Source organism: Amphiura filiformis, chromosome 14 (genome assembly GCF_039555335.1).
Source record: "Amphiura filiformis chromosome 14, Afil_fr2py, whole genome shotgun sequence".
NCBI classification, from domain to species: domain Eukaryota; kingdom Metazoa; phylum Echinodermata; class Ophiuroidea; order Amphilepidida; family Amphiuridae; genus Amphiura; species Amphiura filiformis.
Genome location: NC_092641.1, coordinates 24,162,889 through 24,190,700, shown reverse-complemented (window position 1 = coordinate 24,190,700; position 27,812 = coordinate 24,162,889). Strand labels below are relative to the sequence as shown.

Sequence of the window (27,812 nt, the reverse complement as noted above, 5' to 3'; positions counted from 1 at the left end):
AGTGATAAAGAAAAGAACATTATATTATGTTATCCGAGTTATCCGGGACCGGAGAGTGGCGTAAAAAGTGAATTCGAGCAATGACTTCATTTCTATAGGCGGAAGTAGGCGTCACAAAATTTTGTGCACCATTATTACCTCCGGTTCTACAGCAGATATAAGGCCAGGCATCGTCTAAGATAAAGTCATTAGTTTATTTGCATATACATGTAATATCTTCAAGTGATAAGTTTTAAAGTCTTCGATCAAGGTTAGAATTAGATACTATACAAGTAATATAGGCCTACGCTATAGTGACTAGACGGATCTTGTTACTGTGACTTGGTTTCAACTCATGGTTGTGAAGTTTTAAGGTATTACTCCTGGCCTGCACGGACTAAATCGTTGGGACTAAACTTTTTTTCTACAAAAGTCATCGGAGAACGGTCCAACCAAGTTTATTTCGGTACAATTAAGGACTCAATCATTTTGCTTGCTTCTTCAGCGTTAAAAACACCAAAATGTCTCGAAAACGTGATTTGTCACCAGATTCACAGAGAAATGAGCGGCCATTCCAGCAACAGAAATCCATATCAGATGTAATCGGCCCCATACTCGACCAATGCCATGTTGATATTGAACACAATCAAAGCTTAGCTTCGTTAGCTAGCCAAAATGCCGCAGCTCAGCAGAATAAGAATCCATTTAACAACAGGGCAAGGGAAACATGCACTTCTACAGGGTCCTCCAGGCAGAACAGCAGTGAAGGTGAGGGGTTCAACTCGTTAGACTTAGATCAAGAGATCAACCCTGACGCGGGAGAAGATGGATACACGGACGCGGATGGGCGGCTCGGTGATGCGGTTAAGGCAGTGGGTAAAAAGAGCAAGAAAGTGGCTATATCGGTGGCTGATGATATTGAAACGGTTGTCGATGCCACAGTAGACATATTAGGAGGGGCTGTTAAGCACATGGCGGGGGATATTGAGGATACTGTTGAAGGTGGCTTGGATTTGATCGGAGACGTAGTGAATATGCCGACAGGGGTGATGAAATTCTGTATCAGTACACAGGTAAGCCGTACTGTCATTTAGCTTATTATCATTATTGTCATGGCGTAGCCAGCACTTTTTCAGAGAAGGCATGGGAAAAGACAATTTTCAAGGGGGAAACTTTATAATAAGTTAGCAGGATTTGCAGTGTCAAAATTGAGCAAGATGTGTATCGTTATCTGTCAACATTTAACACACTGTTATGCGATTTCAAGCAATTTTTCACTATTTTAGCAGATTCGTCAGAATTTGAAGCAGTTATCTCAATGTCATGTGCTTTATCAAAATTTTGCTTCAACGTTTTTTTTTCTATATGCAAGTAACAGCAATTCGTTCGATTTTGCGTGATCTCCCATTTTTAATAAAGACAATAAATGGCCGTGGTTAAAAAAATGCAGACACGAACTGTGTACTTTGATCAGCAAGTTCAATACGAGTTTAGGCCAAACTCTCAGTTTCATACTACGATATGCACGGCAGACACCATTCGGGGAAGGTCCGACCTCAAGTAAAATATAGTAAAGCCAGACCACAGATTATAAAACCACAATTTCCTTCCTTTTACAGCCGCAATTTCGCGTGATAACTGATTAATGGCTACAATAAACTTAAACTGAAATTTGTACAGCAACACACGCAGAAACAGCCAAACCGAATGCTACGCTATATGATTGCCTCAATGTTTAGCTCTGTAGTATAAAGTGTCACTATTATGATTATTAACAGATATCGATCAAATTAAACAAACTATACAGCCCGGGGGGGGGACTTCAATTTGAAATGGATATAGGTGTAGGGCTGGCGCTTTCGCACTAAGGGGCATTCGGTGAGAGCAACATGTAAAAAATATGGGGTCATTGGGTGAGAGCATGATTTTTGGCATTAGGTGAGAGCAAAATGTAAAAAATATGGGGTCATTGGGTGAGAACATGACCTTTTTTTTTTATATGGAATCTTTGGGTGAAAACCAAAACAGCGCCACAAAAACCTCGAAAATCGAATTTCTAGTTCTAAATGGCTTCAAATTTCTTTATTTTGTCAAAATAAGTAACAAAATCAATGATAAACGAAAGTTGCTGTTCAAATTGAACTTGTAGGGGTCTTTGGGTGACAGATCAAATGGAAAAATAGGGGGTCTTCGGGTGACAGAGCGCGGAGCGAGCATGTGTTCGTAAAAAAATATGGGGTCTTTGGGTGACAGGCTTAAAATATAATCAAGTCAATTTTCACCTCTTACAACCAAACTTTACAGCTCCCATGTTTTCAAGGATAAAAACCCTTTTGTGCCTATTAGAACTATTTGAAAGAGGGTTCCATCCAGGCCCGTACGCAGGGGGTGGTGCGGGGGTGCAACCGCACCTCCCCAAATTTGCAAAAGTATACAAAAAGTCCCAAAATTTAAGAATTTGCGAGTGTAGCGAGCAAAAATTCAGTTTTTTACGGTTTTTGGTCAAAAAGGTCCAAATTAGGGGAAAACTCCACTTTTCACAAAATTGCCCCCCCCTTTGGAAAAAAGTCCACTTTTTCAAAATCAGCACCCCCCAAAAAAAATCCTGCGTACGGGCCTGGTTCCATCGAACCTTTTTTTCTAAGAGTGTAGGCTACGTACGTGTGATAAAATCGTACAGGGCTCCTTTCAGCCACTAAAAAAGTCTTTAATGGTGTGGTAAACGCTTCTACCACTGATTGTGTTACAAAATGACTAAACCGTCGCAACATGGTTTTCTATACACAGCACTCTGTAGAAGAAAAACCCGGTAACAATGTCTACATATCTCATCCGACTTTGGGCGCTGCTAAAATGGTTCCAATGGGTCTGCATATACAACCAGTTACATTCAAGAAAGGATCGGGACAGATGGTTCGCATGGTGGAACCAAGGAAACTCGCAGAACAGGGCCACTTAGAGTAAGTTTATTATAAGGGGTTGTGTCCCGGGGGATGAGTGCGATAATTTAGACTGCCTAACATGCTCGGTTCCATATCTGACTAAATAGGCCTTCTCTCTTAAATTGCCTAATATTCAATCAAAAAGATTGAATTTTCAATGTCGCCTAATTTTCAATTAGGGACAAATCGTTTTCGACTGTATATTCAGACGGGTGATTTGAATTTTTCAAACTTTTTTTTCAATCAAAAGGAGTGATTCTCAATCTTTTACAATCTTTTAGTGATTAAAGTTAGGGGCAAATTGAATTTTCAGTGGAAAGGATTGATTTTCATTGTTTGTCAATCTTTTGCCGTCCCAAATTTCCAGTTGAAAAAAGATTGGAGATGTTCACTCTAACAGGGGCGGATACAGGATTTTGAGAAAGGGGGGCACACTCCTGAAAAAAAAATGTAAGAAATGGCCGCGAAGCGGGCATCCCGGAGCCGCTGCGCGACGCAGGGGGGGGACTGAGGGGGGGTGTGCCCCCCTCATAAGTGAGAAACTTTTGGAAAATGAAGACCCAAGTGAAGCCATTTGGTGGACCATTTTGTCAACATTATTGTGTACAATTTTAGTTTGAAAAAGCCTAAAATTTGCAAAAAGACGGCCCAATTGAAGCCATTTGTGGACAAGTTTTGACCTCTATTGTAAAATTATTGCTTTATATGTACCCATAACGTTGCGCGACATGGGGGGTGTCTGATGGGGATGCCCCCTCAGAAATGAGAAACATTTGCAAAATAAAAACCTAATTGAAGCCATTTGGTGGACCATTTTGGCACTATTATGGTGTAAAATTTGAGTTTGAAAAAGCCGAAAATATAAAATTTGCGAAATGACAGGCCAATTGAAGCCACCTTTTTTCACTGTTATTGTATAAATTCAGAGTGCTGGGTGTGAAATACAGAAGCGAAAACGGGCAGTTGTTTATATAGGCAGGGGGTGTCAGGCTCCGAAATTTGGAAATTTTGCAAAATGAAGGTCCAATTGAAGCCATTTGCATGCATCTGTTTTACACTATACGAGAGTATATCATTGCTTTTTAAAACAAAACAGGGCCCGAATTTGTAAAATGTTACACTGACACTTTTAGCCTAAGACTCGGAGATTCGCAATTTAAAGCATGTATGGATCGAAGTCAGCATGAAGTGCTGACTTCGATCTTATTAATACTGACTTTGGTGACAAAATGTGACGGGCCCTGCATCATCGACGGGCCATCAGAAATCAACAAGTACTGCCTAAAAGAATCCGGCCTATATACTAGTATTATAGGGCCTAGGGGCCTACTTTTGATAGACCAGACTGTGAGCTACTGTGCGGTTTATTTGGCATGGGCCTACTAATTACGTGCAATTTAACTTTCCCCTTCTCCTTTTCTCTTCTCTTTTTCCCCTTTTTTCCTCTTTTTCTTCTCTTCTCTCTTTTCCTCTTTTTTTGGGACGGGGTGGGGGGGGGGGGAGGAAGGGGCGCCGCCCCCTGAATCCGCGCCTGGAGAGTGCCACCCCGGTGTATGATAGGCCTACTCCAGGGGCTATTTTAGGAGAAAAAAGTCACTGCACGTTGGCGAGCTTGTGGGCCGGAGTGGATATTGGAGACAGAGGCGTAGGTATGACCCCCCAAATCACCAAAGGCCAAAAATGTTGGGTTCCTCATGCTTTCTTGGTCATAAAAGTCCAACATTTTGGGAAAAGGTCCCCTTTTTCAAATTCAGCCCCCGAATAAAAACTGGCTACGCCCCTGGTTGGAGATTTTTAAATCTTTTTAAACTTTAGTGACTCATTTTTGACCGTATTGGTTTGGACACTTGACACTTTTGAATTATAAAGCAACGCTAAGCCTAATTTGCAAACAAACTTGCAAATACTGTTATTTTGTTACTTTTTGAACACAGTAAAAAAATCACACACGAAATCTTCCATGAAAACATGAGGAAAGGGGTGATGTTAAGTGCGCGCAGCGTAAAAATTTTGAAATTTTACTTGAAAGTGACCATACTTTAGGTGCTATTAAAGCATCCGATTGAGTTTGTGGAATTGCATAGAAATATTTTAAGCACGGATTTTTAATTCTCACTGCACGAAATTTTAATCTCACTGCACAAACGTGCCAGGAGGCACGTTAAAATAGCCCCTGGCCTACTCACTACAGATTTATTAGGCTATAGGCCCGAAGATTTTCTTTCTTTCTTTTTACGTTGTTCCGTTTTCTTTTTTCTTTCTTTTCTTTTCTTTTTTCCGTTTCTTTTCTTTTCCTCTTTTCTTTCCCTCCTTCTCTTCTCTTTCTTTTCTTCTTTTTTTTATTTTTTGGGATCCGCCAAAAGGGGGGGCACGGGCCGGCTGTGCCCCCCTCTAAATCCGCGCATGCACTCTAACACAGTTTGAAATCTCATTCCAAATATATGCAACACATATCATTTGGCTGTACATTAGGAGTAACACTTGATCTGGGCACTTGATTAGATAGTGAAATCAGTCTACAGGGAGATTTAGATTGAAAACAAAAAACATTTCAATCTATATTTCAACCTATTTAGATTGATTCCTATCATCAATCGTTAAAAGATTGACATATATATTTCAATCGGCCAATTTAAGAGAGTTCTTGGAGCTAACACCGCCATTCCCTTCATCACTCCACAAATAGTACACACTGACACCCACTGCATTGTACAAACCTTTATGTTCCGCGACCAATATTGGAAGAGGCCGATACCCCAAATGTTTCGCGACGCATAGTTTGGGAACTGCTGAACATGGCAATTTTTATCAAAATACCGGGGTCGGTGTTTTTACAGAACTTTAGACTTGTTTCTTGCATGCCAACACAGAGTACAAATTCAATAGTTATCATTCGGGTTGTGATATGTATTAAAATTGCCTACATTCTGTTGTGTATTCCTTAACCACAGGGAGGGTGACGTCATCATTGCTATTGATACGACGGACGTACAGAATGCCACACTAGAAGAGGCACTGCACATCTTCGGGACAATCTCGAGCACTTTCAGTATGGTAAGTCTGTCCACAGTACCTATACCCTCCCAACAATTTTTTTATTTGACAAAATATTTTTTCAACACTTAAAGAACATTAGGTAAGAACTTTGCAAATTATTAAAACGTTAATACCCTTTATATATATATATATATATATATCTTTAAAAAAATTTGTATAACAATTTGTATTTTGTATTCAATAACATTTTTGAAATTCAAAGTATACAGTTTTGAAAATTATTTTGTCGGCACTTTAAATAACATTTAAACGTTTTCTGTACAATATTTTGTAGTTTGCTGGCGGCATTAACAAGACAAGAAGTGACAGGCATTAACCCTCAAAAATCAAAACTTTAGAATAATAGTTTATACTTAATTAATTTTTAAAAACGAAATTTCTTTTTGATATTTTTGTTAATCGCATAATCTCCCCTTCAGTTATTGTACGTTAAAAATCAGGGTAACAATTCAGGGGCGTAGCAAGAGCCTCGGGCCCATGGGCAAGGAGCAGTATGAGGCCCTTTTAATATCTCCATTATCAGCCCTATTCCTAACACACTTCATTCTCATTTTATTCTTATATTTATTTATCGTTGCAGACAATCATTCGTCGTATGCAGCCAACATCGGGTATTGACATCCCCATTCTTATTAAGAAAACGATCACAGTTGAAGTTCACATAAATGGTAAGTAATTGAGGGTAAAGTTGTTACGTCACTGGATATTCCAGAAAATAAGTGCACACCCCTAGAAAGGAGCAACTTTTCAATGAAAGAAATGTCTGGATTTCTAAGTTTGCTTCCTGAATTTAAAATGATTGGAATTCCAGTTGCCGATATATGGAAAAAAGCTGGGAAATTAATGTAAATCACGGAAATGTCCCGAATGAGCTCTCAAGTTGAACTTTTTCGCCTTTGGACACTTTTTTTAAAAGTCTGGATTTCCAACAATCACGACTGGACAAAGAGTGCGGAAACCTGAACTACTCTAAAGAGGGTGTGCATCTACTTTCTGGAATAGACCACGAAGTGAGAAGTTTTATTAAGTAGATTCCAAGTAAAATTTTGAACACTTGTCGAAAGCACTTTCAGGAAGCACTGAAATACAATAAAAATGTTAAAGTGGCAAATTAAAGTGGCATGCTAGACCTGGTTTATAGTCGAATCAAAAGTCGTATAACTGAGATACAGTATCATCTTGCGGTATGAACGGGCATATGAACGGGTGAATGAACGGGTGCAAGGGGTACGGCGTTTGGAACATCGTAAGCTCTTTAATCTGTTGTGTCAACTTCACACATTTATCTCTATATTTCATAATTGTGTTCTTTTAACAGAGGATAATGCAGTTGCCATCAAGATCATAGAAATCCGTTGTTCTCAATTGACATTCCAGTACAACACCCCTGCTACGCTGATTGCTCATTATGAAGCCCAACATGACCCCGGTCAACCCCCAGATTTTTTGTGCAGGTATATGAAAGTCACCAATGCTGGGAGGCTTATCATGGACACACAGGAGACGTGTGAATGTAAGTATTTGCGATCAATCGTTCCATCGATCAATAAATCAATCGATCGATCCATCAATTCATCCACCCGCCCGTCCATCAATCAATCAATCAATCAATCAATAATCCATCAATCAATCAATCAATCAATCAATCAATCAATCAATTAATCAATCACCAATCAATCAATCAACCAACCAATCTATCAATCAATCAATCAATATCAAAGAGTACCGCACACCGACACCGCCTGGCTAATAATTATTTGGTGCAGCAGAGACACTAACATGAATACACGGGATCGATACACGTGAATTGCTATGCACGATTTTGATATCAGACGAAAATCTTCGTATACCGGGTTAGAAAATGATGAATATCTCCCGTAAATGATTTTTTCTCAAGAAACCAGATGTGGTCTCATACACTTGAAAATACGTGTTGAACAGATATGATAGTCGTCGGCGTGCGCTTTGGACTTTTGGCCGTGCGCTTTGAACTCAAAATTTGACCAAATCTCTAATTTTATATTGCGTTGGTCCTGTAGCGTGTAGCGTGGTACTACAGCGTGTAGTACAGCTGCACTCACTACTAGTAGGGATGACCAATGAACCATCAACTTGATTAGAACACTCCCATAGACATGCAGGGAGCTCAACTGTGCACTGCTTGCACAGACATTTCTAAATTGAGCTCATTCTTTTAATTTTCAAAATTTTTTATGTAAAAATTGGAGATGTTAATGCCAATTATGTTTTGTAACTATCCTGCAAATTACAGCATCATAACTTATTTGGTTTTTCTGTAAGTGTGAGTCAAAATTGGTCCATCGCCACAGTGCGCTTAATTGCCAGTGGCCCAGTGCAGCACTGCTCAGAATGGCACAAAATATTCAGATGAAAAGATCAGGTGAACACCTTGACCTACTGAGCTGTAATTTGGCAGAGTTGTTGTTATTACCTCTATCATACCCTCTGTAAAAAGGAAAAAAAAAAACGGACAAGTAGATCTCGAGTTAAAATTAAATCACCAGCTTCCCTTTGGAATTTCCAAACACCTTTCGAATCATGTTAAATAGACACCTTTCTGAACATAAATGTGAAGTTTCATGCTCATTTGTTGTATTATTCACCTGATCTCAACCCTAAACATTTTCTTATATTTATACCATCTGCACTGACTTGCTGCTATACACGCACAGGAGCTGTACTTTTAAAATACGCGCCTAATCAATAATGAGTCTTTCACTCCATTGTTAAAGTACTGTGCTCCCTGTAGCATATGGAGTGACCAGTCCCTGGAGTGTGATGGTTTTGTAGCACATGACAGTATGCATTCAAGCCTATCAAGGTCAGTTATTAGCCACTTGCTGAATGGCTGGGCATTATCAGCTATCAAAGAGATACCTTATGCTGCTGCCAATCACAATAGAGGTTAAACATTTTGTTAAAACCCCAGAAGTGATATCAGGACAAAGCTGTGCATGTTGGTACTTGATTGTTTGGATTCCTATGTTGAAAATCCCTTGTAGTACATTAGTATTTTTCTTATGTGTAGTGTATATTGTTGTGGAAAAAAAGTTCACCTGGACTTTTGATTTTGTGCCACTTTGGCCATTATGGATGATTTTTGGCAAATGTTTTCTAAAAGCATGATTTCAGTGCCTCGGTTTGAAGAAATACTTAATGCTATTGACTAGTAAAGTGCCATATCATAAGAAGCCCCTCAGATACTTTCACAATATGCTTGTTTCATGTTTGCATATATATTAAAATAAAGAAATATAAAAGGTAAATATATGCTTATACCAATTTTGCTCACATTGCTATATTTAGACTTTGTCAATTTATTTCGTTCCAATGACCGGTCAGAATGGGAAACTTTGAAAATTCATAATTCGAAAAGTTTTTGACCGATTTTGACCATTTAACCACCAAAATACTTCTGTTGATGAGTTCTTTCCAGAAAACAATCTTTTGTAGCAAAAGGGGCAACATGAAATTATGATGGTCATCCCTACTACTAGGCAGTATAAAAGTCGATGACCATTGACCTCAATGGGGTATACAAGCTTATTCACGCACAACCAAGATCAATTACCCGGCTATTGTGAGTAGCCTATAGTCATGTCCCTCGACTAATTCTTCGTCTCAAAGAGCTTCAAAGGTCTGAAGTTCTCTGAACCAAATGGCCAATTGTGGCTGTGGATTCAACCTACCATGGCGATTTATGCCATGAAGATATAGGGTCGATGATACTGTGTACCGGTATGCATTCCTGCACATTCTGCCTGACTGGAGAAAACCACAAAGATGTAAAGTCTTGAGCCATCCCTGGTTTCTGTATCTGCGCTGCTCCAGTCCATCCCGAATCTTAATAACCTCCTTGTCCTCGGTCTCCGCTCTCCTTAATTTGTTTTTGAATTTTATAATGTATTCAAATGATTTTGGCCTAGCATCACGTGTAATTAATCTGGTAGGCTTATAATAAATAATAATAAATACAGAACTTATAACGCGCACAAATTTCCAAGGGATGCGAGGCGCGAGAAGAAGACAGAAGGAAGGGAAACATCATATTTGGGGGAAGAGATGAGTTTTAAGGAGACTTTTAAAAGTCCCAGTGCTATGGGCCATTCTGATGACAATTGGCAGCTTATTCCAAAGACTGGGGCCAGCCACAGAAAAGGCAGTATCCCCAGCCAGTTTGAAGGTTCTGGGGATAACAAGCGAGTTACCAGTCGATCGGAGATAGTATGAGGACTGGCGGATATTACTTTGTAATTTTATGTGTATTTTATATAGCCTATATTATTAATGCCTTTTTATTAGCTGCAATATTTCATGCAATATAATCTGAATGTATCAGAATCTGACTGATAAACACAATGTTTTTCCCCGTTATTATCCAGGTCATTTTAAATTGAATTATTATACACCTTTTTGCCGACCTATTGAAGGGGAGGATTATCATGTGTGTCCGTATACGGTGCATAACGTGAGCAGTAACCAAGCGTTGAAAATCGAGACACAAAACGACATTCATCAAGTCGCACTGGTAAGTACCTATGCCAATTCTCAGGTCTGCCAATTCTGGCGATTCATAATACATTGGGCCGCCAGTGGCTGCTTGGTCCAATTTTTGACATCGCCACCATTGGGTTTTCGCGCAAGTATGATAATAATGTTTAAAACAGTACCACGAAGGATTCCGTGTGATAAATAAAAGAAAATGGACCTATCATAGTTGTAAATTATAGTTTTACTTCGTATTCGCGTGTAACACCTTCATTATTGTCATTTAAACACACAGTAACATTATTCTCCTGTGTTGTCGTCGTATTACGCCGTCTTTGGAAGTCGACATTTCGGTTCCCATTATTATGCACTGCGTATTTTGACCTCTCCCCAGCAAACGCTGGAGGCGCATCGTATTGTGAATCGACCGTATTGTAAAGATGAATGTTTGGCGTGCTTTTTGCCATTGCCACAAACACACGGCAATTTTGTCGTACTAGCCTGTTTCTGCTGCGGCAAAAACTTATGACGAAAACAGTATTCTTGACATGGTATTAATTATTCGACGTCGAATGTAATCGATTTTTCGTCAACGATCCTTTAATTTTTGTTAGAAGATAAAAATAAACCAACCAACCAACCAACCAACCAACCAACCAACCAACCAACCAACCACTCATGCAATCAATAATTCAATCAATCAATAATTCAATTAATCAATCTACATTATTTTGTTCTTTCCCTAACTTAGGGTATCACAGACGATCTGACAACTGATGACCTTATGGCTGTTGACCTTCGATTTTTCTTGATGCATTCTCTCGGCAATAATATTATGTTGTTCGAATCGTCGGTGGATTCCATGAAAGGTAAAATGGGCTATTCCATTTGAAATACACTGTGGAAGACTTTGGAAATATCTTCCACAGGGGGAGTATGAATTTCAAATAGAATGAATACAGTTGCAGCTCCATATGAAACCCACCCTCACTCAGTTGACGATTCGGGTTGAATCTTTCTCAGCGGGAGTATGAAATTAAAATGGAGCTACATAATGTGTTCGTTCCAGTTTAAATTCATACTCCCTCTGTGGAAGATATTTCAAAAATCTTCCACAGGGGTAGTGTGGATTTTAAATGGAATAGCCCAATCGAGGAACTGATCAATATAATTTAGCGAGGAAGGTCCACTGCCTATTCTTTATTCGCCGTATAAGTAGTGATATAACAGGATTAATTACCATAGCAATACTGGTGAAAACAATATTTGAATGTATTGCCCTGCACTATACCCACGCAGAAATTTTTATGTCAAATATATATCAAAAGTATATCAAAAATATGTTAAATGGCATGTTGATACAAATTTGATATATCAAAACTATGTCAAATAGATTTTGACATATATTTGATTGTATCAAATATGTGTCAAAAAAATTGAAGTATGTCAAAACTATGTCAAATTTAACTTAGATTCTCAAATGAAAAGTATGAGGGTCAAATTTGTGTCAAAATTGTGTCAAATCTGTGTCAAATTTGACTTAAAAATTTTTGTATGTCAAATTTGTGTCAAAATTTACTTAGTCATTTTCCTGATAATTTCAGTGTGTCAAAATTATGTCAAATCCAACTCAGAAAAATTTTTTGTATGTCAAATTGGTGTCAAATTTTACTTAGTCATTTTCATGATAATTTCATTGTGTCAAATTTGTGTCAAATTTTACTTAGCCATTTTGTTGATAATTTCATTGTGTCAAAATTGTGTCAAATCCAACTTATACATTTTACTGACCAAATGCATGTACATTGTAAAATGAAACATTGTTTTATCATTTTTTAGCATCATTGAATTTTTAGAATCAAACATCATGATCAGTAGAGAATATGAATTTAATGACCGCATAGAATATTTACTGTTTATCATGGTTTATTGAAACTACATATCAAGACATAAGATCAAGATCTGACATGATATAAGGCTTTGTATAATGTGAAAAGAAACTGAACAAAAGGCGTTGTTCAACAATGTTTTAATATAAAATAATTCACTGACGTTTCGTACAAAACGTCAGTGAATTATTTTATATTAAAACATCGTTCTTTTCACTTTTTACCATGCGATGTAACGTGGGACTCTTAATGTTTTTTTGTATAAATTAAATTATGTGACCCAGTGTGTGCCCAATGCTTCTGGTGTGTCCAGGCCGGGGGCACTCAACTTTAGAAGTGATAGTATGTGCCTGTCAATAGGCCCCTCTTTTGAAGTTGACTATACCCGATGACTCCTTTTTTCAAAAAGTCATACCCCTCTTTTTAGGTGCGGCTACCCAATGACCCCTTTTTTAGTTGCGACTACCCAATGACCCCCTTTTTCTAGAATGGTATCACTAAAATGCCACAACATAATGCAGCAACTTTCAAATTCTCTTATTTCAGCAAATTTGCATTGAAATTTTGAAAATTTTGAACAAGAAATAGGATTTTGCTCCATTTTTGAGGCAGCTAGATAAAAGTAATTACGATTTTTGGTCATTGCAATTTTGTCCCAGTATTTCGAGCCAGATGGAGCAAACTTGTTCCCCCTTCCTTCTGTCCCCGGTCAGTATGCTTCTGGTGTGTCCAGCCCGGGGGGCACTCAACTTTAGAAGTGACAGTATTATGTGCCTGTCAATTGGCCCCTCTTTTGAAGTCTACTATACCCGATGACCCCTTTTTTTGAAAAAGTCATACCCGATGACCCCTCTTTTTGACTACCAATGACCCCCTTTTTCTAGAATGGTATCACCAAAATGCCACAAAATAATGCAGCAACTTTCAAATTCTCTTATTTCAGCAAATTTGTATTGAAATTTGGAAAATTTTGAACAATGAAATAGAATTTTGCTCAATTTTTTCAACATTTTCTAGCCAATAACCCCTTATTTGATATCTATACCCAATGACCCCTGCCCCCAATATTTTGTACCGATAGGCCCCTACTTCGTGATGCCAGTAGGCACATACCTTCACTTATAAAGTTCCCCCCGTCAGGTAGGGACCGTGTAGGGACCAGCTCCAGGAAGTCTCATGAATTAAGTTGCTTTGAGGCATCATCGGAAGAGCTGGCCGGGCCTACTCATTATGATTTACATAATTTTTAAGGATGGCATTACTAGTTTATAGCTATAAGCTCGAGATGAAAAACGGATCATTCCTAAGAGCCGTCTTGCTGAGTGATGTGCTATCAGAATTTTTACAATCTCGTGGTGAAAATTTATATGACCCCCCTTCTGCCCACGCAGACTCAATCCATTGTTTGAACTAAGGGTGAAGCGTGCAAAAACATTTATAGGCCTAGTAAGTGTCAGGAAAGGGAGCGGAACATGGACAAAATTTTGCGCTCTTCATGATAAATATTTTAATTAACTCCTATTTTTGGTGTAAATAAATTATGACCCCTCCCATTTTGGCATAAACATTATGACCCCCCCCAGTATTTTCACGACCCCACCCCCATTCGGGAAAAAATGACAGCCCCCCTATTACTAACAGGGCATTAATGCACTGGGCTAATGCAGCTAACCATTAAACCAAGGGAATTTCTTGTTTCGGTGCTCCTACATAAAGGAGGAACTTCCATTCAGAAGAAGAAAAAGAAAATGGCAGCTTGTGGTGGTGGATTTGAATTTTAACGGTTCAATTTTCGTTTTAAAAGCTTAAAGCCAGTCTGTCATGCCAACGGAGGAATGCATCAATATCATCTAGTCATGAACATTATATACAATGTGTGATTCGGTGGACAGGCTTGAGCTATTATATAGTAAACGAATCTTATGACTGCACTGCAGTGTGACGTGAATCATGAATGCATGCAGCATGGTGGGACAATGGAGTAAGATTTTAGTTTTGGCTGTTCATGCTGCTACTGAGTACCAATCAATTTAAGACTAAACTGCATCATCGGATGCTGTATGTACTGGATAAAAAGCACATGGTAAGTATACAGTCAACATTTTTGAAAATTAAAAAATGTATTTTAAGCTTACCTATACTTCTACTTATACACATGACTACAGTACATCACTACATGTATCACTGTAGTCTGTACCGGTGCATCAAGTGCCCCTCATTTCAACCATATTTTTTGCTCCTAGTGTCAAACTGTACCATTTAACTAGAAAATCATCCCCTCCAAATTTAAATTCAATCGGAGGTCGGGAAGGGGGTCCACGTGAGCTTAAAGTTCGGACAGAGGCAACCGGCAGCTAAAGTCCGGCTGGCAGCTATTGTATTATGTATACAGTTATACACACACATTAATAGCTGCCTTTAGTGAAAGTTTTATAGTACTTCAAATCTCAGACAATACTCAATAAAATGCAAATCCATTTGAACTAATCACAAAGGCAGCTATTTTCAGACATATTTGACGTTATAATAATAGCTGCCATGTGCATGTTTCTCTGTTTACAGCCGTTTCTGCATGGAAAATGGGTCCATCGCGCACTACAAGCTTGAAGTTTGTGCATGGTAGGTGTTTTTAACTTAATGACAAATAAATCAGGCAGCTATTTAGTTTTCATTACGTTATACTGCACATCACTGTGGCTGCCTTGAATAACAATGTAATAAATGTACTTTTACCATTGCTTTTTATTTATCAGTCCATATATGATACAAGTTTGGTAAATTAGGTAGTATCATTCAGTTTACGCTTTCTCAGGTTAGGGGTGGTGCAATAATTATGTGTACCCGGGGGGGGGGTGAATTCTCAAAATGGTCTGCCAAAAATCGCTTGCCCCCCCCTTTGGCCGTGCCAAAAACCTTTGCCCCCTTTGACGTGCCAAAAACCTTTGCCCCCCCCTTTGACGTGCCAAAAATCTTTGCCCCCCTTACACATACAAGATTTTGGGGACCCCGAATTTAAAACCTTAAATTGTCTTAACATATAATGCGAGCTGGAAATTTTGCATATTTGAACGTGTTCTTAATGTTTTCCTACGCCTTTTAGGGCGTAATATAGAAACGGGGCCCAAAATATCTGGGCCAAAAATTGCTTGCCCCCCCTTTCGACCTGCCAAAAAATGCTTGCCCCCCCCTTTTGGCCTGCAAAAAATCTTTGCCCCCCCCCCTATAATTCATTTATATCAAAATGTCTTGCAAGTGATGGAGCAAGATAGAAAATGGACACCTAATCTGAGAAAGCGTAAACTGAATGACACTATCTAATTTACCAAACTTGTTTCATATGGACTGATAAATATTAATTAGCAATGGTAAGATAAGTACATTTATTGCATTGTTATTCATTGAAGTATTACGTATAGGATAATGGCCAAGGATTAGAACGTGAGTGAATAAGAATGGCCGCGGCGCGATAGCGCCAAGGCCATTCTTATTCACTCACGTTCTAATCCGCGGCCATTAACCGACTTAATACACATCTATGACGTCGCGCTATTGTTTTATCGCTCCATTATTTTCCACGAATGGAGTGTTATAGAAATAGGTTGCTCATTTACAAATTGATCAATTGCAGATTGATACCGTAATAATAAAAATGATTGTGCAGGTGCGATTGAAAAATACATTGACTTAGCTTTATGTAAAATTTCTATAGAATTACCCATCACGATCCAGGTGTTTAGTTCAAATCATCCGTAACCACCCTCTTGAATATAAAGATTTAAAATGTTTGTTACACAAATTAAATAAACGTAGATTCGCAAAATCATTCAAGTGATTAGACCATCAATAGGTCTTTATGCCCACTTCTAATGTGTTAACTATTGAAGTAGCTGCGTTGAGGTCTCTATTTTGCATAATAAGGAAAAGTGGCAAAATGGTCATAACAGTAGTGTACCTCAAGAAAGCCAGACCTGCTGCTATACCTGAGCAACCATGCAGTTGTGAACACTATTTTTTTAGCTTCGTTGAATTTGGATAATTTTAATGATGGAACTATTCCGAGGATATAATCGTTGATTCTCAGCATTTAAGGACTTAAATCGGGCATGATTCTTCTTTTGGCCGAAGAAAGGTAAGAGAATTGTAAATGTGTAAACTTTGTTTTATTTGGTTGGCACTATTATAACCCATTTTACCTAGAAAAACCTGAACTTCGGCGGCAAAAACAAAAACAAAAAAAAAAAAAAAACAAAACAAAAAAAACCTTCGCCGCCCTCGCCGCGAAATAAAAGCCCAGACTTCAACTTCCAGTCCCCCTTACAAATCCAAAATAAAACCTAACACTTTCATTCCCTTTTCAAATAATCGCATTCTAAAGTCACTTACACACATCAAAGTGTTATAAACACTAACGATATAAACGATTTCTTAAACGCCATGTTTAAATATTAAGCATTGTTAGTGTTTAGAGTTTAAAGTCCTCAAATGTTCGAAATTTGTAAGTACTACAACTGGGTTGGCCCTATATGTATTACAAACAATTTTCACCGCCTTCGACGCGAAATAAAAGCTCCGACCTCAACTTCCAGACCAATGGAGTATCCGTAACATTATAAAATTAATTATTGGATGGGCCTACTGATCATGCTGATCGATATTCAAGCATGCCAAAATACCGTCAGATGAAACAAAATGCAGCTTGTACGAAAGCCAAATAAAAATTATACAGAAAATAGGCCTACTGTGGCTTTTATCATTATTAAACGTGCCCAAAGCAAACAATTAAAAAATAAACAGATTCATAGGCCTAAATGCATAGCTACAGAATGTAGCAATATGTTGCCCAAATAACAAATTATACGTAGGACCTACTCCCCATTCCAGAAAAATACATATTTTTTTTGGATTAAAAATATATTATCCAGTTTTGCCAAATGAAACATAGCTTAATCCTAATCCTTTAGGTTATAGTCCAAACTGGCAATAAAAGTCAAATTTTAATATTTGGTCAATTTTTGGAAATGAGGGTCAAAAACATTTTTAGGGTGTTTTTCGACCTTCTTCGTATTCTGTGACAGTCAGGCCCAAAGACTTGAACAAAGACTAATTTCAAGTTCATGCATTCTAATAATTTGGAAAACACATTTTCCAATCTTTTTAATATCCAATTAGCAAAAATGACATGTGATATTAAAATTATGAGCTAACTCTTAGCCTATACTCAAGATTTTGAATGCTTAGACTTGTGCCAAGTCTTACAATTTTGTCACTACAATTGTAAGAAAACATGCAAAATTGCATGTTTTGGGACCATTTTACCTCAAATTGACCAAATATTGAAATTTGACTTTTATTGCCAGTTAGGACTAGCTAAAGATTAGGATTTAGCTATGTTTCATTTGGCAAAATATGACAATATTTTTTTTATTCAAAAAAAATAGTTCTGTATTAAGACACTGAAAACGTTGTATAAAAATATAAAGAAGAAAAAATGTTATAAAAGCAGTAACATGTTTAACTTCCCTTTTTTACCTAAATTTAGCGTGGAAAGAAAGGTCCAAATAATTAAAAGTATACGGGTCTAATAAATGAAGCCTAAAATAAGTATTTTCCAAAGTGAGGCTAAAAACATATCTTGCATAATAAGTAGGCCTACAACTTGGCCAACAATTTAACCAACAAGTTAACCTGCCCGTTATGATCTTGCCTTGCTTTTCACAGATTGCATTGTAAATTTATGTTTAAGGGCTCGTATAGCGACGTTTTCACGTATTTTTGTGGGACCTGAGAGCACATCAGACACACCGAATTGCAATTTGAATATGAGGAATGTCCTCAATTTTGATTTTTTTTTTAATTCGCGATATAATACACATTTTATGGCAAATTATTAAAAATTTATAGTTTTGAAATTCAAAAGTCCTCAAAGTAATTGTATAAATCTAACGATATGCACTTAAAGAGTATGAAGTTTGGGTGAACAGCAAACGTCCATCATATGAAAATTTTGACCTTCATTATTGTAGATAATAGCTCAAAACACTAAACAAAATGTAGGTCTTTTTGGAAAAATGTTTATGTTCAATATGAAAGCTCAAAATTTTCAATTGATTGTCGGCTTTTCATCCCAGCTACATACAGTTTAATTACATGTCATTAGATTTATAAAGTTTACTTCGAGGACTAATAATTTGCTATAAAATGTGTATTACTAGTATCGCGAATTTCACAAAATCAAAATTATTTGATATCAGAAGGATATTCCTTATGCAATTCGATATGTCTGATGTGCTTTCAGGTCCCGTAACAATACTATGCAAATGTTGCTATCCGCTTCCTTAATTTATTGTATTAATGAAAATCATTGTCTTGTTGTTTTTCGTATCATTGTTTTGCATGAATGAAGTGATGATAACAATACTGCACTTTTCGCAAATACTTGCTTTTCGAAAGTGCAATTGTTATTAACACTACATTCGTAAATGCCAGTACTCTTTCCCTGAGAAGTATTTGGTCTCAGAAAAAAGTGAAAGGCATTACGAATGGCGTGTTATTGTAATCATCGCTCCATTCGTGGAAAATAATGGAGCGGTAAAACAATAGCGCGACGTCATAGGTGTGTATTAAGGTACGGTAACGTACGCACCGTACATATTTATGCAGGTTTCCTTGAAAAATCTTTTCTTTTAATTTTCTATGTATACCCGTGCTGTATGTAAAATTTGTATTGTATTTTTGGACCAATTTGGCTGCATGAGTATAGCAAATGTGTTAACTAAGGTTTGCCTATCATACCTTTAATAGAAATAGTTACGGTACTTGAGAACTAGGCATGCTTGAGAGCTTCGAAAATGTATTTTGGGTCAATCTGGGAGAAAAAATCCCAGGTAATGGATTCTTCCTGATGGATTCTAATTTCTAAAAAGTAATGTGGAAATACCTGCCCAACCATATACTCTTGATGATCCTGAATTTCTTGTTGATGACACCAAATATTTTTTTCAGTTGTTTCAGAAAACTACCAAATGTGTAAGCTTATTTAATTTGTAACTTTATGTTCAATTTGCTTTCAGATGCTATTGAAAAGGGATCCGAATGCGGCAGGAATAGCAACTCATCAATGGCGACTCATCAAGAAGAAAATGCTGTACATATCAGTTATGCAAAATGAGGAGTTCAGAATTCAGATTTTACGCAAAGAAGAATGTGAAAAAAGAACCTTGCTAATTTTGACTCGGACTGTTAAAGATCATGCAGATCTGGATCATGCACATAAAACTTAACTTTAAAGACCATTTTTCTGATTCATATTTCAAATGGATCCGTCAAAACTTCGCACTAATTATGTGTCGTACTAATTATTGTTTAGAATACATGAGTGGCAAACTTAAGACTATTTTTCTCACTATTTGGCCCCAAAAAGTCAGATTGCTCTTTCCGACCGATCAACAACTTTATGTGAAATAATCTGTATTAAGGTCACAACAACTTTATGTGAAATAATCTGTATTAAGGTCACATGTGTTTGTTTTTGCATACCGTATTTGAATTTTAATTTGGTATTAAATTACTCGCAAAATATTTTACAGGTCAAGCAACAAGTTTAAAAATATTGGTTGAGAGGTAGTCGGGTAAATAGTATATCAATAAATATTGGGTGTAAAGCATCCAATTCTGTCATTAATATGTTTTCATCAATATTTTCAGTGATTTTTGGTTTTCATTGGGCAAAACTTAAGCTTAATGGAAAATTAAGCCCCTCCGTGCCCCTCACCTTTGTGGTGCAGCCATGTGATCACATTCTGGCATACTTTTGACATAACCAAGAACTACATGTCAAATATGTATCAAATTTATTTTGACACAAATTTGACATATCAAAAGTACCGGGGTATGTCAAATATGATCCTGTTTGACACAATTTTGCACAAATCTGAATATTTGGTGGCATTTTCTTGCCCTCAAGTGTGATTTCCAATAACTTGGCACTGACTGGAAGCTGTGCATGCACCTGGGCAACAGGGTAGAAAAGGATTCCCTGTGCTGGCTCACCTCAACGGCAGCTCCACCACTGCATTCACATCAGTGTGTCAAATATGATCACGATTTGATACAATTTTAACATAACCAAGTACTATGTCAAATATGTATCAAATATATTTTGACACATATTTGACATATCAAAAGTATGTCAAATATGATCCTGTTTGACATAATTTTGACACAAAATAATATTTGACATGATTTTGACACAAATGTGATTTGACACACTTTTGACATAGAACTATGTCAAAATATGTCAAATTTTTTATACAAATTTGACATGTCAAATTTATGTCAAATTTGTGTCAAATAAATGTCCCAATTCTTATCGTTTTTGTTTGACATAATTTTGACATATGTCAAAATTGTGTCAAATTTCGGTCAGGGTAAGTACAGGCTGAACTCATCACGTGTCATGCGCGCAATCATAGATTGAATACAATACCGCTCTTTTCAAAGATACTAATCGCACAGGCGCGAGTGAAACGTGCATGGACTCTGCATAATATGAAATTTCCATAGAATTACGATCCATGTCATTATGTCTAATCATCTGTGATAATGGTGCGATGCAGAGTTACAGCTACAGTTATTCTTTGTTTCTTCTTTTCTCCTTCAACATTCTTCTTCCTATTCTCCTCCCTTTCAGAACGTTTATATTGTTCCTTTTGTTGCAGGCCAATTTCTTGCTGTTGAGAATGGAGAACTGAAGCTACTTCCAAATACATACAATTCAGAAGATCAGTTGCGAAACTCAGACTCTAAGTTCAAATTCACACTAGCTCCTGCAACATAGTTCCTCAGAGAGTTCCTGCGAAGAGGATTAGTTCTTAGGCATCTCACACAGAAACAACAAGTTTCATCAATATAAGGCTATAGTGTTTGGTGATCACACGGAGATAAGAGTGCAGGCTTTAACCGAACTTATCATACCACTTGTGGCCTCTGTGGATTCAATTGCCTACAATTCTACAAAATCAGCCGTATTTGCGAACGCCGACTTCATGACCTCAGCGTTTTTTGTGTGTTAATTTGAGCATGTTTCAACTTCTGTGTAAACGATGTATGGAACCCTAAAAGACATTTATTTTGATTATTTGAATTGCGGGATGTGAATATTTATAAATGGATAATGAATTATAATAACCTTTTCAGGTTATTATAATTCATTATAATTATAACTCAAAAAAACTTTGGACTAATAAATGACATTTACCCTGGTATTTATAAAATACCAGGGTAAATGTCATTTATTAGTTTTTTTGAGTGGCGGCGAGGAAGCCGATCTGTTCCCTATTACAATACTTGGTCGAAGACGTTAGGGCAAGTCAAGCACAATTTTTGGGTATGGGTTCGATCCCACGTGATGGCAATCTTTCACAAAAAGTTATCTTGATGTTCCTTCAAAATCAGGTCCAAACCAACTGAAATGTATGTGTTTCTTAACCATTTTGAGACATAATAATTCTGATTCCGTGCTGCTTGAAGTAGCCATGTAACAACACATGATTCAGAAGTCATAATATTAAGCCATTGGTCATGTTGGTCCCATCATAGAAGTCTCTTGGAACAGAAGAGCAATACCCGTCATGTAAAACTTTAGTATTTGGTGCTCACGGAGATAAAATTGCAGGGTTCAACAGAAATTATATTTTTCGTCAGCGTCTTCCTCAGCGGCTAAAGGTAGCCTCAGCTTCTTTCGCTCCGCTGCAAAAAACGTAGAGAAGGATAACAAAGCCTTGAACAAAGTCAATCACTTGAACGGAAAGATCAGAAGACCGTGAGTGGGCAACCGAGAATCGCAGCTGGCAACCAAAACGCGAAATAGTGTCGCAACGGTGAGGGGCAAATCATACTAGCAGTCGCAGCGTTCGATTCAAAAGTCGCTATTCTGATCAAACGCTGGAAGCGCATTCACAATCGCTACCTGCGTTAAGTCGCTGTAGCATGGTAGCGGCAAAATTGACTTCAAGTCGGGTTGCGGTACGGCAAGCGCTGATATTGATGACACTGACTGTGTTTGCTCATGGGCATATGAATCACGAATCATGAATGTTATTTATGTTATGTATTTTTATAACTTTAGTATTTGCAGTTTATAATTATTTTTACAGAAAAATGATAAGATACCTGCATGTACATTAAGCTTAATTTATATGTAAAAGCTTGTAAATATGGGAACTCGTGCGATATTCCATTAATGTTGTGTTAACTGTGCGTTTATACCGAGTTCATAATGTGCGTAAATATTGCTAGTCCCGGTTCCAAGCTGGATTGTGCTCATTCGTCACGAAGGAGAACGATGTGGCTGGAACAAACACTAACATCTGATCTGGTCACAAGAAGGCGAAGCACTTGAAATTTAGTGGTCTCCATGTCTTTTGCATGCTTTTGAGTTTGACAAAAAACCAAGGTTAACATGCTGCTTAAAATTAATTGTGGTTCCCAAATATTATGGTAGATTGAGGGAGAGAGGAAGATAGGAGAGAGTCAAATCTTTTTACTGTTAGGGGTGGGGTATGAACGTTTGGACAGTATTTATTTTGGGACATTAGAGCACATCAGACATATCGAATTGCATTCTGAATACGAAGAATGTCATTCTGATATCAAATAATTTTGATTTTTGAAATTCGCAATTTAGTACACATTTTATGGCAAATCATTAAAATTGATATATTTTGATATTTAACAGTACTTGAAGTAAACTTTATAAATCTGATGATTTATACTTAAAGTGTATGTAGGTGGGATGAAAAGCCGAAGATCAATTGAAAATTTTGACGATTCGTATTGAAGATATGGATTTTTTCCCAAAACACCAAAAAAAATTAGGTCTTTTTTTTTTTTATTTCCATATCTTAAATCGTAAAGGTTAACATTTTAAATTTACCGTTGGCTTTTCTTTCCTGCTACATATTCTTTAAGAATATATCATTAGATTTATATAATTTACTTCGAAGACTGTTATATATCAAAAATTTGAAAAATATCAAATTTTTTTAATTTGTCATAAAATTTGTATTATATTGTGATTTTCAAAAAATGAAAATTATTTGATAGCAGAAAGACATGCTTCGTATTCAGAATGCAATTCGATAGGTCTGAGGTGCTCTCATGTCCCACAAAAAATACTGTCGAAACGCCATAAACGCTCATTTTAGATCCCTTAAATGTTGTTTTGAAAATACATAGGGCTGTTTTATACTATACACCTATAGCAACTTCTATTTGTATTAATATTACCCAACTTGTTTTATTTTTGTACAAATTTAAGGAAGTTGTGTAATTGTTAATTGCTAGTGTAAATAATATTGTGTAAATTGTTATACAACGCTATTCTATACACTCTTACAACTGGGTAGTCATTTTGACCCCGCGTCACTGTCAAAATTGCGACACAAAAATTTTTGACCGCAAAATATGTCAGTATTTGATCATGTTAATAGTGACGCGTGGTCAAAAATTACCACGTAGTTCTGAAAGTGTACTCTTTGTGGCCGTTATTAGAATAATTATACACTTTTCCACACTTTTTGATGCACTGAATCTTAATTCAGTTTTAAATCAAACGGCACTGCAACAAGATACATGCGATTTATGCATCTACAAGCCTAGGTTACAACTATGGAGAATATCAATGTACAGTGATGTACACTAGTTCACATTGTGCAATTTTAAGCCAAAGAGGAGACATTTTAAAAGTTGACGCAGAACCTTTTGATTGACCTTCGTCAAATCACGGCATCATGAGGCTAAACTATATACAATCATACCGAATTTGTGTATTGATATTGCAAAAATACGAGCTCCGCATAAAAGGTCGTTCTATGAACATGGCACAGTAGCAAACTGTTCGATAAAGATATTCTGTAGAAATTTGTATACTTAACTTACGGAAAAACGTATATCTTAATAGTTTTACAGAAGATGTGTACGGAAGAGTTTCGGCAACGGATTCCGAATAAAATTACAGTACAGATTGTTTACAGTGAATGCCCTGGTCCCTCCCCCACTCAACTCAAAAGTTGGTTACCATGCATGTTACCAAATATCGCGAAAAAGGGGTATTTTTTGACCAGTAGCGCGGACCGCGAAGTCATGGCAATCGGTAAAAGAGGGGGTATTTAATTCGTAATTTCCGCGAAATTTAGATAAAAGGGGTACTTTGGGAAAATGCGGTAATTGTATTGCATATAAGATAAGAAATCTGCGATATTTCAGAAAAAAAAACTTATAAGATTGACCTAGTAACTTGTCCATTAAATCTCCCAATTGGGCGTGGTTTTAAAAAAGCCTATTTTGTGTCAATTATTTACATTGAAAACAGGTGTTTGAAATTCTAGTCATTGAAAACCACAAAAATAGAAAAGAAAGAGGGGTTGCCAAATTTTGTCCTCGATTTTGCATGAAAAATCATTGCAGGGGGGGGGGTCCTTTGAAAGATTGGTGTCACACATGGTTACCAACTTTTGTGTTGAGTGTGACCGGTCCTGTATGTGTACAGACATTAATTAAATCATTTAATTGTATGTTTACTTATTTATGAATGTAGGTATAATTACATTTTGACTCTGATATTTTAATAAAGCAAAAGAAAAAGTTCGTGGTGTAAAAACATTTTTATTCATGTACCGTCTCGGCTCTTGTTGTCTCGGCCTATTTGTCTTAGGCAACAAAGCAAAAGGTCGATGACGTCTATATAAACGAAAGTCTTTTCGTTAGAAGGTTGACCCCTCTCCCCCTTTATGTAAGTGTAAAAAGTGTGAAAAGGTCAACTTTGACCGATATTGTAACTAGTTAATTACAAACGTACTCTCTAAATGCCAAAGAGTGAAAAAGTCAATCCTCCTCGGAGTGACTCTTCGGGTCAATCGAAAAGATTGACATTTCAATCTACCAAGAGTGAAAATCACATATTTTTCTCCATACGAGTAAAAGTTTCACTCTGCAAAGAGTGAAATTTCGATCTTTTTAGAGTGAAATTTTCAATCTTTTCACGGAGTGTTCCCTCAGCACAATCTCTCTCGATTGAAGTGTGTTTAAATTTAATAAACATAAATAAACTTCAGTCGAGAGAGATTGTGCTCTTGGGACCACATCCCCTACCTCTCCGTCGGGACTACATCCCCCTACCTCTCCGTTGGGACTACATCCCCTACCTCTCCGTTGGGACTACTCCCCCTACCTCTCCGTTGGGACTACATCCCCCTACCTCTCCGTTGGGACTACATCCCCCTACCTCGTTGGGACTACATCCCCCTACCTCTCCGTTGGCATTTAAAGATATGTCCATTTCAGACCAAAAGGTTAGTTAATAAGGTAGTAAGTAAGCTAGTAACATACACCGATATAGGCTGATACCATTTCATGGTTTAGCAAAAATCCCCGACATAGCCAGAACACATAATGGTAGATAAACAATTCCCACTATCGTGATCTTGGTCCAACTAGATGTAGGCGAAACGTCTTGTGATAGAACATTGATGTGATTCGGCTGGTTAAAAGTACTTTAATTAGAGGTTAATAACTGCGTATCACTTGTTGAGAGTGAAATTGTACAACATAATGCACGCGTACTGATTATTGATGCGTCTAATGCACGAGCCCCGAAGGGGGGAGTGCATTAGACGCATCAACATCTCAGTACAAGTGCATTATTTTGTACAATTTCTCGAGCAACAAGTAATATGCATTTATTAACCTATTTCATACACGAGAAAAAAGCCGTGATTTTTACTATTTTTATAACAAAATTGCCACTAAAAATACGAGCAAATATAAATGCATCAACCCGCAAGAAAAGTGAATCAATCCTACGCGATGCGAACGCGTGCGAAAGGACTGCGCGTAGTACGCGGAGTGCTCGCCCGTGCAATTATACAATATTTATGCAACCCGCGTATTTTTCTTACGGCTTTTCTGATTGGCTATGTGGTTGTGATCACATCAAGGTCATATGAGGCCAACTGATAGCGCGCGTTTATCCCAGTAATGTCATTATGAGCTATTATTAAATTTCTGCCGGTACTCCAATGAACGCTACACAGCGTCATCATCCCTATATCTTCGTGTCAAAAATTGCCGTGATAATATGGCGAATCCACTAGTTCTTCAACAGCTACGCATGGCGATTTTGTTCGAAATAGGCCGAGCGACTCAGGCTAAGCACATCACGTGAACGATATGAGATACCACAGCGTTTCCATTCATTAGCTGAAATGACACGTTTTACGATCTGCGCATGCTCATTATCCTGTTTGACATTGCCAAAACAAGAAAATTCGATTTGTTATCAGTTTTTTTTGTTTTCAATTAACTCACTGAAAGTTCAGTTAACTAAGATACGATTATCATATTCTTTCAACACATATATTTGCAATTATACAATATTTATGCACCCCGCGTATTTTTCTTACGGCTTTTCTGATTGGCTATGTGGTTCTAAGAGTGTATGAAAGTGTAATAAATTGAACTAAATAATATTCTTAACATTAATTTTGCCGTTTCAATGAAAAAATGTGGTTTGAAATAAGGTTTTATTTAAAGTAAACGCGAAAAATGTTCAAAGTCAGGTCAAGGGTCATCCCAGGTCAAGTGAGTCAAGTGAGTATAGATTGTCAGATTGTCATGAAACTTGCTGGATGTGATCACATCAAGGTCATATGAGGTCAACGGAGCATAATTATTGGATTATCATGAAACTTGGTGGATGTAATCACAAAGCACCAAAATTTAGTTTCCACAACAATCAAAATATCTATATTCAGTTGACCTTGAAATGACCTTGAAAAACTGTGTGATCACATCCACCAAGTTTCATGACTATCCAACAGTTGACCGCAGATGACCTTGACATGCCTTGAACAATTTTGGTGCTTTGTGATTACATCCACCAAGTTTGGAGCGATTGCCGAATAGGGTGCTGCTCTACTAGTCTTATTACAAGACTGCCCTACACCAACCATAACCCCTAACCATCAACTCCGTAAACGAGGACTGGACTCAAGTCTAGCCAATTGCACCCTATTCGGTAATTGTACTTAATTGAAGTATAGGCCTACGTTAAATCAAATTTTCAAAAACCGTTTGAACTTGTTTTGTTATTTGAATTATTTTCCTGTTGAAAATGGTCAAATTAGATGTAGCTCATGTGTGTAAAAGTAAGAGTTACGAAGGCCTATGTTGTCTGCGCAGGCAACATGCTGGCTGGTCCAGCAGTGTTTCCTGGGCAGGCAGTCGAACTGAATAAATTATGTATGTATGTGGTTGTCACACTATTGTGGTTTATCCTTAGCGTATGCAGTTGTGCATGGGTTAGGCCTACTATAACTGACACATCAACTGCATACTTGGGGTTTCCTATGAAATTAATAATTAATTTAAAGTACGTGAA

General features: G+C 37.3%; 1 protein-coding gene across 1 annotated transcript; it reads left to right on the top strand.

Moving 5' to 3' along the window:
- Positions 1–21: 21 nt before the first annotated feature.
- LOC140169861 (uncharacterized) lies at positions 22–21,572 on the top strand. The gene is made up of 8 exons (XM_072193174.1): positions 22–1,052; positions 2,767–2,939; positions 5,873–5,975; positions 6,559–6,646; positions 7,297–7,491; positions 10,382–10,527; positions 11,239–11,356; positions 21,094–21,572. The coding sequence occupies exons 1-8, from the start codon at positions 501–503 to the stop codon at positions 21,210–21,212; spliced, it is 1,494 nt and encodes a 497-aa protein (XP_072049275.1). The 5' UTR covers positions 22–500; the 3' UTR covers positions 21,213–21,572.
- The last annotated feature ends 6,240 nt before the right edge of the window (positions 21,573–27,812 follow it).